Raw genomic sequence first — 12,849 nt, forward strand, 5'->3', positions numbered from 1 at the left:
CAAAGTTGTAACTGAAGAAATCAATTAAATGTATTCCTTTCGTTAAAATTAGACATGCAGTATCTAAAAGTGACATACTGGAAACTGATGATCAACCCTTTAATACAGTATGCACAATTTTCAAGGTCATAAGTCACTTAATACAGTGTACTATAGTAAGATACAGTAGGTGATTTTCCTATAGATTTCACCAAGAAATCATTAACATTCTTCTGCTGAATTCTATATTTTAAATTTATTCATTTCAAAAGTATACTAAGAACTTGGATAAAAAGCATATCTTTTTGATAATATTTAATGAAAAAAAGGAAATAAAATCTTATAAACAATACAATGTCCTTTAATACATTCTTAAAGTAAATGTATACTAGAGATTCATTGTTGGTGGATTTCATACATTTCTTCTGTAGCACAACTCATGAATATGACCTCTTTTAAACTAAGAGTTGTCATTGGATAATCTTTTTTGAGATGTAAAACACAACCTCATTGGTCTTCCGTCACAGATTCATTTTCAGAATCATTGCCAAGTAGATGCATGGTTGAACATGTCTCCCAGGGCTTGTGCAAGCATGAATGTTCTGTAAATGAGAATAATCTTGCATTGATGCTTCATCAAATATAAATAACTCCATTTACTCAGAATTTTTTGTATTGGAACTGCACATTACTTTTTATTGTAGTTTATTAAGAATTAATTTCCTGGTGAAACGTAGTATTCACTGAGTAAAAAGGAATTTCGTTGTCAGAAACCCATGGTCAGTCTCCCTTTTCTTGTATCCCGTGGGAAACAAGTTCGAAAATTTCATGAGACTCGTCAATATGCCTAACCTAATGTGACATTTTAGGCCAAATGAAAATCGACTTTATCAAATTGATTTGATTTGAACATATTATATTATGTAATAAATACATAAATGGATTGAGCAGCAGGCATAGCCTATATAAGCCCTCTCCACATGAGCAAGGTTAATTAATATACATTACTAGTATGCTACATACGGTTATGAAATTACTGGTGTACAATAATGGCAAAAAGAGGACCAAGACCAAACATGGGTTTCCAACAATGAAGGAAGATTTGAATGAAATGCTCCATTTCCCTAAATGGCTCCAAATTTGCACATGCAAAATAAGACTGAACAAGATGCTGGTGCTGTTCAATTTATTACATTCTTCATATGTATTGATTTTAAACATTCAAATAGAATATTGCACAAAAGTTCATCATCCGGTAACCAGAAGTCCCTGATGAGACTGAAGCTCTACTGATTGTTACTGTCTTATTTAACAAATGAATTTACTGAAATTGACTCAACATCATATTGAGCAAGATTTCTGATTACAAAACATCCTGATTATACAAGTTTCACTGTAACAAAGAGAAGAGAAAAGTAGCTTTTAGATTTGAAACTTTTGAAATATAAATACACTGTACCAATACATATAATTATGATTCTTAGTTTACTCTTATAATAAAATTGGACTAAAACTACTGCATGAAGAAGCATTTTGGGAGAATTTGACAGAAATAGATACATGTGTATTAATGTAGCGTACAGTACTTATTAACAAAACTTTGCCGAGATCAGATCAAAACTGTACTACCGGGTAGGTTGAAAGAATCTATTTTAGTAATAAGAGCAAAACTGTTCAATGATATTAAAAACTGATAGATGAATTATTCATCAGAATATGTTTATCTGTTGTCTATTTGTGTCCATCGATCAAACGAAAAAATGGAGGATGAGTGGTATTCTGGATAAATTTCACAGAAATTTGATGTTTGGAAGCCACGCCTGATGTCATGGTAACACTATTTTCAGAGTAGCATTTGGAAACTTATTTACAGACAGACATAAGACACCCTACTACAGCATTAGTACTAACAATCACTATAAAATTGAGAATCTTTGAAAACCTGTTACACTTATACAGCACAATAAGTTTATTTGATGAGAAGATATCTTGGATTTCATGCTTTACTGAATTTGCCTTGATGGCAAGACTCATTTGTATAATGTATACATACATAATCATACAAATCAAAACTAATCTGTATATTCTTATCAGTATATAAATTATCTCTTTGAAAAAGGAAATACATGGTAAAACAACTAACAAATTAAATTTATTAAAATGAAATTAAAATGTAAACAAATTAAAGCTGTTAAAATGACAAACATACCACAAAACTCATGCCACAATACATAATAAATAAGTGGATCTTGTTAGTAATTGATAAAACATTTTTAAAAATCCTGAAAGACTTGTACACATCCAACTTTCCATGCTTCCAAACAGAATCAACAGGCAGGGTTAATCATACACACACACAGTCCATAGACCAGGTTAGTGTTAAGGCTCTACAGGCAGAGGTTAATTAGACTTGATATACAGAACACTACAGCCAGTCTTTCCAGGGGAATTTCCTCACTGTGTTAGTGAATAGTGTATGTATCCAAACCTAAGAGGTAAAATCCAATGATAGGAGAAATGATTTGTGTCAAAACTTTCATGTTTATATATGAAAATTATTGATAAGATTTTGCTAAATCAGACAATATATTATCAAAATAATTTAAAGATACAAAATTTAATTAACGGTTTATTCAGAAAAGTAAATGAAATTTATCCCTCTCCCAACAAAAAGACAGATGTAGGTATTGAATGAGTTCACACCTTTATTTATAATATACCAAAAGTATATACTGTAAAAGTTCTTAATTGCACGGGGTCATAATTCCGCGGAAGCAAAATCTCTATTCATTCCGCAAGTATGAAATTACGCGGATATCTTGGATTGTTGTGATATGTCCTTAATGAATCTTTAGTTCGCTGTGACAAATTTCCGCAGAAAAATTTGTGTTCGCATAAATAGCGGAAATTAATCCCATGCGGAAAAAAAGTATGTCTACAGTATATATATATATATACTGCTATTAAATGAAATTTGAATAGATTGGATTGTTTTTCTTGTTCTTTCACATGTATTTGTTTTGTAATTGTATAATTAAACCTGTCTTAATCATGTTAGTAAACCATCATCAACAGAAACCGAGCAATGGATGGAATGAAATATCACTTTACATTAGTTTTTTAGGTTAATGATACATGTAAATATATAGTATTACTTAATTTTTGTTCTTTTATATACTGGTAATGCCATTGAAGTACATGTACATTAAGTTGAAATGCCCTTTAGGTACATACTACATGCAAAAGATAACAAGAAAGCATGCTACTCTGAATTGGAACCAAGGTGATCTGCCCCTCAACCAAAAGACAAGAAGACTACAGGGGTATATTATAGAACAAAGGTCAAATTACGGTATGTAAAATGATTGCTAACAAACATGCAAAAATCACAATGAACACAGCATACTTGATTACCAGGTTTGTAAAATATTTTGTGAAAATAAATTATATTCAAAATAAAAGTAAAAATTATATATAATTTAAAATCTAAATAAATATGCATAAAATAGAAATCAACATGTCACGGATTTAAGACCATGAATCAAAGTTAAAAATCATGTATAAATACCAGGTGACAAATAAAATTAGAAGCAACTACAAAGCACCAGTGTAAAAAATAATCTAGCATCAAATGAGGTTACTGTAGCATTTATAAGTAGTGATTTTCTAAGCTTTGTTGATCAACATATTGACTTATTTTCATGTTTATAACAGAAGACACCATAAATATAGTATAAAAGAAGTATTCCCATTTCTGGTAATGTACAATATTGAAATTATTTTCATACAAATCATACTAATTATTTTTTGTGGAATGGAAAGTTATGATTTGCAAATTTTGTTTGACATTTAAAGATTAACTGTATTTACCCAAACATCATAGCCTAAACTTAATACATGAATCAACTACTCACAAAAGCCAAATAGAAAGCAATAAGCACACAGCCAGTCCCTGAGACAAAGAACAATTTAAAGGGAATAATTATGACAATGGTTCCAAGTCTATTTCATTGACAAAAGGCATTCTACCTTCTGTTTTGTGTGTCTGTCTGGGGGGCAGCAGGAACATGATGGAGAGGGCCACCAGGGCGTGCCACACGCTGTGTATATACTTGTAGTTCTCCTCTGTCTCTAGGAATGTAAAGATGACCACCCCCGTCCCGGCACATAACACCCCCGGTAACAGGAACAACAGGTAGCGCCGCTTAGAGGGGTACAGCTGACGTCTCCGGACACAGCGTAAAATCTACAAAAAGTTAAAACATGAGAGACTCCAATTCATTCTTTAAAGCAGAACACAGTTTTATACTTGTAAATTTGTCAAAAAGGGAAATTTTTTAACAGTGCTTTTACATGTATTTGAATGTAAAAGTAACTTTGAAAATTAACAATTCAGATGACCAAATAATAAACCGGTAATAAATTATTTTTTTTGGAAGAATTAATTTACCCATGAAGTCAGCATAATGATAATGCCGAAGCAGATGGGAATGAGGAACACATAGAGGGAGTGTTTATCGTACTGCATCCCCACCGCCAGCCCCAGCACCCCCAACATGACTAGAAAACTCTTCGCCTTCTCTGGCAGGCGGGCCATGGCTAGCGTGGTCACCCAGAAGGATGTGTAGGATCCAAAGAAGTCACAGAAACTCAGAACATCGTACTTCATCATACAATATTGGTAGAGGGCTTTACTGGAGTCACAGGCGTGGTAAAACTGAAAGAGGAAACATCACAAAACATTACACAACGAAACCTTATCAGGTCAAAATTCAACTAACTTAGGCTGCAGTTCTGCACTCTCTGGAATGGAGAACATTGGTTATCAATCCCAAATTTTTTCAGACCAGTTATTTATACCCCTGCAGCTATCCTGGTTGAAGGTTTTTCTTTGAAATAATGTACATATTAAAACACTTAAGATTTAATAATTGCTTTCTCAGCCATTAAGAAGAACTGTATTATAAAGATACAGTAAACTTACTGTAGAGAAGAACATGGTGAAGAAGTAGACCAGAGCCTCCAGGAAGTATCGGCGATAGAGAGCCAGGCCGATACTGGGGATAAAGAACAGGTTACTGAGGGACAGGAGGAGGGTCCCCAACAGAATGATATCATTACTGACTGCATCACGTCCATCAGTACACCCGTACCCAGCCCAACCTAAATTGGGAACCATAAAACACTTAAATGATACACTTTCTCAAAGTACTGAAAAAAAATCATCAACCAACAAATCAAAAAATGGAAAATATTTCATGTATTTTATAATACAGCATATATGTTAATGCACATTAACAAAATTTTGAAAGTATTAAAACATATAAAAACCGTTTCGTTTGCAGTGTTTATATCTATTCTAAAACTGTTTAACTGTTTAACACACAGCAAAATACTTAATATGCATTTATAGTCTACATACATGTAAAGTTCTGCATACAATCTTTTCAAGATGTTACAAGTTGAAGTTTGAAAACGTTTCTTGGATATACATGCAAGTTAGATACATCAAATTTGTTCTTCACAAAATTCAAATGTTTATTTTTAATTTTTTATTCTTTTATCGCATAAAGGTATCAAAATTGTAAAAGCGAACTGCGGTACCACACAGTGAAATTGACAGTCCTAACAACATTATATTGAATATATCCTCAAGTTATTTCTTTAATTTCTTTTTTAACTCCAACTCAACTTCATTGTTGGATGTACCTGTACTCTTATTGATTTTCCTATTTGCTATGGTTGACTTGCAAAAACTTAGTATTGTAAATAAGGATAAAGTATTCTTGTCAAGAATACTTGACTTGTGTAAAATTTGACATTTCTGCATCACATTCTCTATCCAGAGTTGTCGTTCTCACTTCTCTCCCACATACACCTCTGTCAATGCTTCTTATACAAAATTCTTGGAAAAATTGTAAATGATTAAAAGTTGTATTAATAATAGTTTTTAATTGTGTTGTGATCGTGGGGGCTTCGTTAAAACAGCCAATCACATTAAATTAATCATGTTTGGATGGTAAGATGCCGTTCTTTTCACCTTTTAAAACATTTTTAGACTTTCTATAGTTGTAATTTGAAAGATTGAACAAATAAATGAATAATTTCTGGACTTTATAATATACACGATACGTATCACACAACAAACAAGAGCCCCAGGGGCCACATTGCTCACCTGAGCATATCGGCTAGGAAAAAGCACAAATCAGATCAGAACTGAAAGGTTCACTGTAGGGGGGAGGGGGCTTGAATTTTAATACTAATTGAGTTTGCCTTCATATTACTACAGCATATGACTTTGCTGTTCTTGATAAAAAGATTTTTTAAAAACATTTTCTTCCTGTATATAACTTAATAATTTGAATTTGATTCCCCATTGTTTCCCTCCATACCCTAAAGGGCCATGATTTGAAAAAATTTAAAGCTTCAATACATGAGGATGCTTAAATGTCAATATGACTAAACATAGCTTTTCTGCTCTTGGGATTTTTTCCTTTATTTTTCTATGTAAAACTTTGATCCACCATTGTGGCCCCACCTTACCCTTGGTGGTTATGATTTGAACAAATTTAATTCTACACTACCCGAAAATGCTTCCATATAAATACTAGTATTACTAATAATGGCTTTGCTATTCTTGAGAAGATTTTTTTAACTATATATTTTAATGTAAAACTTGGATCACCCATTGTGGCCCACCCTATCCCTGGGGGTTATGATTTGAACAAACTAGAATCTACACTACCTGAGGATGATTCCACATAAATATCACTAATCATGGCTTTAAAGTACTTGAGAAGACGATTTTAAAATATTTCCCTATCTAGTCCTGTGTAGAACTTTGATCAGCCATTTTGCCCCCCCCCCCCCCAATCCCCAGGGGTCATGATTTGAACAAACTTGAATCTACACTACCTGAGGATGATTTCACATAAGTTTCATCTTTCCTGGCCCAGTGGTTCTTGAGAAAAAGAATTTTAAAGATTTTTCCAATATATTCCTATGTAAAACTTTGATCGGCCATTGTGGCCCCATCCTACCACTGGGGGTTATGATTTGAACAAACTTGAATATACTATCTTAGGATGATTCCACATGAGTTTCATCTTTCTTGGCACCGTGGTTCTTGAGAAGAAGATTTTTAAAGATTTTCCCGTTATACTCCTATGTAAAACTTTGATCGGCCATTGTGGCCCCACCCTACCCCTCGGGGTCAAAATTTGAACAAACTTGAATCCTCACTACATGAGGATGCTTTCACATGAGTTTCATCTTTCATGGCCCAGTGGTTCCTGAGAAGAAGATTTTTAAAGATTTTCCCTATATACTCCTATGTAAAACTTTGATCGGCCATTGTGGCCCCACCCTATCCCTGGGGGTCATGATTTGAATAAACTTGAATCTACACTACCTGAGGATGATTCCACATGAGTTTCATCTTTCCTGGCCCAGTGGTTCTTGAGAAGAAGATTTTTGAAAAATGCCATTAATTTTTCACTAATTCATAATTATCTCCCCTTTGAAAAGGGCTTGGCCCTTCATTTGAATAAACTTGAATCCCCTTCACGTAATAATACTTTGTGGCAAGTTTGGTTGAAATTGGCCCAGTGGTTCTTGAGAAGAAGATGAAAATGTGAAAAGTTTACGCCGACGCCGACGATGACAGACGACGGACAAATTTTGATCAGAAAAGCTCACTTGAGCCTTCGGCTCAGGTGAGCTAAAAATTACGATATACCGGTATACTGATAAAATCACACATCCCTATATTTTACCCTGCTATTTTTAATTAAGGCCTCACCTGAGTAACACTGACAGGTGCTGAAGATGTGAGCACCACTGATGTACTCCTGACACTCACCTGTGTAACACTGACAGGTACTGAAGATGTGAGCACCACTGATGTACTCCTGACACTCACCTGAGTAACACTGACAGGTGCTGAAGACTCACCTGAGTAACACTGACAGGCACTGAAGATGTAAGGACCACTGATGTTCTCCTGACACTCACCTGAATAACACTGACAGGTACTGAAGATGTGAGCACCACTGATGTACTCCTGACATGATCCAAACGTCCCACACTGACCATCTACACACCCCATGATACTCAGGCTCACACTAATCCCAGGTAAAATGTGACATGGCTCTGTCCTAAAACACAAGCAGTTACAGTTTATACTTCAAACATTTACGTTTGCATAACAAAATTTTGCAAGCATTGTGGGGCACTTGGACATTTAATAATGTACATTTATCTTTATTTTAATATAACAGAATAGTTTTCGCTTTCAACTTTTGAGCAACTTACTTTTGTGGTCCATTAAAAATGTTCTTATAATTATTAAATCTGTTATGCAGTTACTTACTGGTTTGATGTTTTGTTGGTACACTGGCTATGGAGAGCGAGGTACCACGTTCCTGCCTCTGGGTAGGGGATGTACTGAGTGATGGGGGTGGTAGAATTAGAGTGGACGGTCAGTGACACACCAAGAGGGCACCGCCTAATGGTGTCTTGGTGAGGGAGATAACCCCTGACCAGACAGATCCACACAACGGCCTCCTGTTTGGGGCTCTGAAACACAACAATGAAAATATATTCAGTTACTTGGTCAGTTGTTAGCTAAAACTGTTCTACATTATGGTTACAATTTGCATGGTCTATCATAAAAAAATATATATGTCAAGTTCTGATTTGGGTATAATCATGCAATTTTTGACAGAGTTATGCCCCTTGGACTTGGAAAAAAATTCAATATTTGGGGGAAGGGGTATTAAAAAAATACAAACAATCCCCTGATTATTATCATTTTAGGTCTAAAATATTGCATTCAGGGTTCGAAATTAGCGAGAAATACTCGCAAAATGCGAGTTGATTTTTAAAACAGCGAGTAAAAATAGAAGACACTCGAAATTTTTAGCGAGTGGTGATTTTTGACCCAAGTAGTCTTGTATCCATATTTTTCTGGTAATTCGTCTTGCTTTTTTGAAATTTGAAAAGAGTCACAATGCATTCGCCTGATTCGGTAAACCTCGGTTGATTCTGTCACCATTTCCCAATCAGCTGATGCAATTTATACAAAAATGTTTCATTGTAGTTTTATTTGACATATAAAATGTGTCAACCTTGTCAAAATTTACCTTAGATAAAAAGAGTAATCATTAGTTTTACACCAAATAATTTCTCCCATGACTTTTTGAAGATCGTTTTCTGCAGCTAGACAGCCATGTTAGGTGCCCGCTGTAAATATCACACCTGGTTAATTATGCCCGGGATGTTTGACCCCATTATTCAGTAGCCAAAAATCCCAACCTACCTACCCTTGATCATATTGATTTTCTTTTTTGGAATGTTACAGGAATTACAGGAAATTAATATATTTTAATTTTTTTGTGTGTTTTTTTTTAGGCCAGATTATCTTTTTTAATGTAAAATCATTGATGTTCTTAATTCTGTACTGACCTACTATAGAAGGACCTGTATTATTATTGATTTAAATGAGCATGAAAAAGAAATTTAATCCTTCTTTTGATTTTAGCTTGTTGATCTTCATTTTAGCCTGTAGATTTTATATGTACAGGCTAAAATTAGCCTGTGGTTAAAAAAGTTAATTTCGATCCCTGGCATTTCCAAATTCTATTGACAATGATAACTGCAAGCTTCTCCTTAAAGATGGTTTTCTTTTCAAAAAAGAAAAAGAAAAAGAAAAAAGTCTTTGAAAAAAGTTTTCTCATTTTCTTGTCTATTTCATCATCAGAATAAAGATGATTAAAATTTAATCAGATTTTGTACATGAAAGATGTAACTGATTCATAAATCTCAAGATAAGATATTTGAGGTACATGACATTACTAAATAAACTTACTATTTTAAAGGGAGTGTTTTTGGCCTGGATTTTGAATGTTCCCCCCAGATCCTTGTCAGCTTCCAGTTTGAGATCCGAGATTAACACTGCCTCATCTGACACCATTATCTCATTACTCGGAATAGGATTCAGGAAAACATTAGGGAAGTAGAAAGACGCTTTGAAGAGATCCTTTGATATCTGGAATCGCCCAAGGCTTGAGATCATTATACACACGTTATCCTCAGCTAGACTCAAGTTCACAGCTTTTGGGGCCAAGGTCATGTTACTATTTATAGTACTGTTGTCTACATTAGAGTGATTGGCTAGGTCCTGTATTCTAATGGTTGGGTCCTCCAAACTGTTCTCATCAGCAGGAGTAATTATTTGGTAGATATCATTGACAAGACAATCTGAAAATTTATTTATGGAAATAAAGTAATCAAAATCAACTTCTTTGCAAAAATGTATCATACATCTTGAAGAAATACAAAAAAAGGAAAAAAAAGGTACTCCAATTTAACATTGTTATCTTCCTTAAAGTATGAACAAGTTTTATTACTTACATTTAGGACTGAAGCTGAGCGTGAAGTTGAGAGTGCCACTGCCCTTATATCTAAATCTGACATAATTCCAGTCTGTGATTACTGGGGACTGGATGTCAATTTTACACTGAGTCTCATTCTGACAGTTTACAGCATTGTCTGTGGAGGGCAGGCTACCAGTTGAGGTGTCCACCAGTACAGAACAAGCATCACTTGTCGAGTTTCCTTTCTCCTCAGTACAATCACTGAGCTCCACAAAGTAGGCGTACATATTGTCTGACAACCAGAACCTGGAATAAAGAGAAATGTACACACTAAGCAGCTATTTAATTCTTTTTTTCTGTTTAAAAACATTACATATTTACTTTCCTATAAAACCATCTGACACAGATAATAATAATGCCCTGCTCTCCTTGAATGTTTCCGACTTACAGTCATCTAATACTACCCCCTGGTGAGCCTGTATGTCCCTTACCTGACAGTTTTGTTTGGCCCTTCTGACCCCATGATACTGATATCTATCCTGTCTTTGATATCCACGATCTTGATATCTTCCTGGACGGCCGTGATAACTCGCACTCCGTACCCATACACACATTTCTTCTCATTAACTCCCTGTCATTATAACAGTATTGACACATGTAATATGATGTTCAAGTACTTACATGTAAATATATATGTAATACAATGCTTTCTCTCTTAACAAATTATTCAGATCACTACTAATGCAGTTAATGAATAACTTTTCTTACAGTAAAATAACTGTCCTTACATTACAATCCATGCAACTTATATTTATAAGTGTCAAAGAGCTACATGTGCAGCTTCACTATCTTAAAAAGGGCATTAAATTTATTTATAACAATATACTTAGAGTAGGAAATGAATTTTAAAGAAATATGGGTATACACTTTTGCACTGAGTAAGACATTTACATATCATGCCTTGGTACATTTCTAACAAGCGCTGTTTATCTTCACCACAAACCTTTTGAGTGATCTTTTCATCGGATTTCTTTGGTAAAAACGCTGAGATGTACCAGGTGCCTGACTGCGGCGCTGGTAAAACTAAGACAGATGATTGGTTGTTAGTGATGGAGATGACATGGTGTTGTAGTGTCGTCCTCAGGTGGAACTTATCAGGGAAGGACTCGTTATAAGGGGTCCCAATAGGGTATCCTCCCGGACGTACATATCTAAATCAGAAAGAAGTCTACATGTAGGGGTCTCATTACAGAATGTTCATTTTTTGGCTTTTAGAAAATTGCCTCTAAGTAAAAAAAAAAAAAAACCCAAAATGTTTTGAACTATCTTGTGCTTCAAATCAAAGAAAAATATATTCCAATGATATGTATTTTTCGGTCTAAAACAATGAATATGATTCATATAAAATAATTTTTTTTAAACTTGAAATTTCCTTGATCACATTTACAGAGGTTCACGTACACATTAACGGTTTTATGAGGACAGCTGAGATCTGAGGCAGAACTCCGGATGTCAATTAATGCACTGGCTGCATTAGGGGGAATGTTTACCGACGTCAGACCAGCGGACTGGTAACCTCTGTAATCGCTCATCTGAACCAGCACCGTCCATGATACTGTGGTGGAATATACTGAAAAAAAAACAAGAGGTAAAAAAAAATATTATTATTATTAAAATACAAAAATTGGCCATTTATTGTTTCTTTCAACTTTGCTTACATTACAGGTGTATTCTTGGTTTTGTTAGTAAAAGAGTCAAATTGTATAAAGACCTGCTACATATACATGTACAAAAACAACAACAACAACAAAAAAAACTGGTGGTTCTGATATTAACGACCTTCCTACTCAGTACTGTATACTATATTATATAAAAAATAGGACAAAATCCCACAGGTAAATGCTTATGGCAATAGATTTTTTTAATTTGCAATTAAAGAAAAACTTGATTGGTTCATTGTGAGATCTATAATCATGATGATATTAGTTAATTCTGGGAAATGCGCTACTTTCTCTATCCTCACGTTTTGATAATGTATATCAAAATTTCTTTCTAACGATTGACATGTGTTTATTTAATAAATAATCATGTTTATAACGATATATTCCCCTAAATGGCATAAGTAGAGGCCTGTACCATAAACATTGTTCGTACATAGCTAGTTTTAATTCAATAATTACCTACATTCCACGAAACATTTAACAAGGGTCAGAAGCTTCAGAGTCGTCCATCTTTTAAACAAAAAGTTTTACAGAATCAATACTGTACAATGTATAAAAACAAGCATGTTTACTTACGTTCAGTTGAGGAACTATTGAACAAAAGAAATAATACAGTCAAACAAACATATCCCCCTTTCATAGCAAAACCGGAAGTAAACAGAAGTATGTCGAACCCGACTCGTTAAACTAAATATAATTTATTTTGTTGCAAATAACGGTACAGTATTATCTCAGGTCGATTTTGTTTACAGCTTTATTTTTGGAGCTTAATT

General features: G+C 34.2%; 1 protein-coding gene across 2 annotated transcripts; it reads right to left on the minus strand.

Annotated features, from left to right (window-relative positions):
* Positions 1–84: 84 nt before the first annotated feature.
* LOC134240512 (post-GPI attachment to proteins factor 6-like) lies at positions 85–12,738 on the minus strand. 2 transcript variants are annotated; one of them, XM_062722612.1, is made up of 12 exons: positions 12,653–12,738; positions 11,817–11,985; positions 11,359–11,566; positions 10,847–10,986; positions 10,393–10,661; positions 9,848–10,239; positions 8,351–8,556; positions 7,993–8,135; positions 4,964–5,142; positions 4,430–4,696; positions 4,009–4,225; positions 85–581 (listed from the first exon to the last, which is right to left on the minus strand). In XM_062722612.1, the coding sequence occupies exons 1-12, from the start codon at positions 12,714–12,716 to the stop codon at positions 487–489; spliced, it is 2,349 nt and encodes a 782-aa protein (XP_062578596.1). In that variant the 5' UTR covers positions 12,717–12,738; the 3' UTR covers positions 85–486. The 2 variants fall into 2 exon arrangements, with proteins under 2 accessions (XP_062578596.1, XP_062578598.1); XM_062722614.1 differs by lacking the exon at positions 85–581 and adding an exon at positions 1,950–2,467.
* Between the last annotated feature and the right edge of the window lie 111 nt (positions 12,739–12,849).

Source organism: Saccostrea cucullata, unplaced genomic scaffold (assembly GCF_032062105.1).
Source record: "Saccostrea cucullata isolate Sc308-1 unplaced genomic scaffold, CSIRO_AGI_Scuc_v1 ctg175, whole genome shotgun sequence".
NCBI classification, from domain to species: Eukaryota; Metazoa; Mollusca; class Bivalvia; order Ostreida; family Ostreidae; genus Saccostrea; species Saccostrea cuccullata.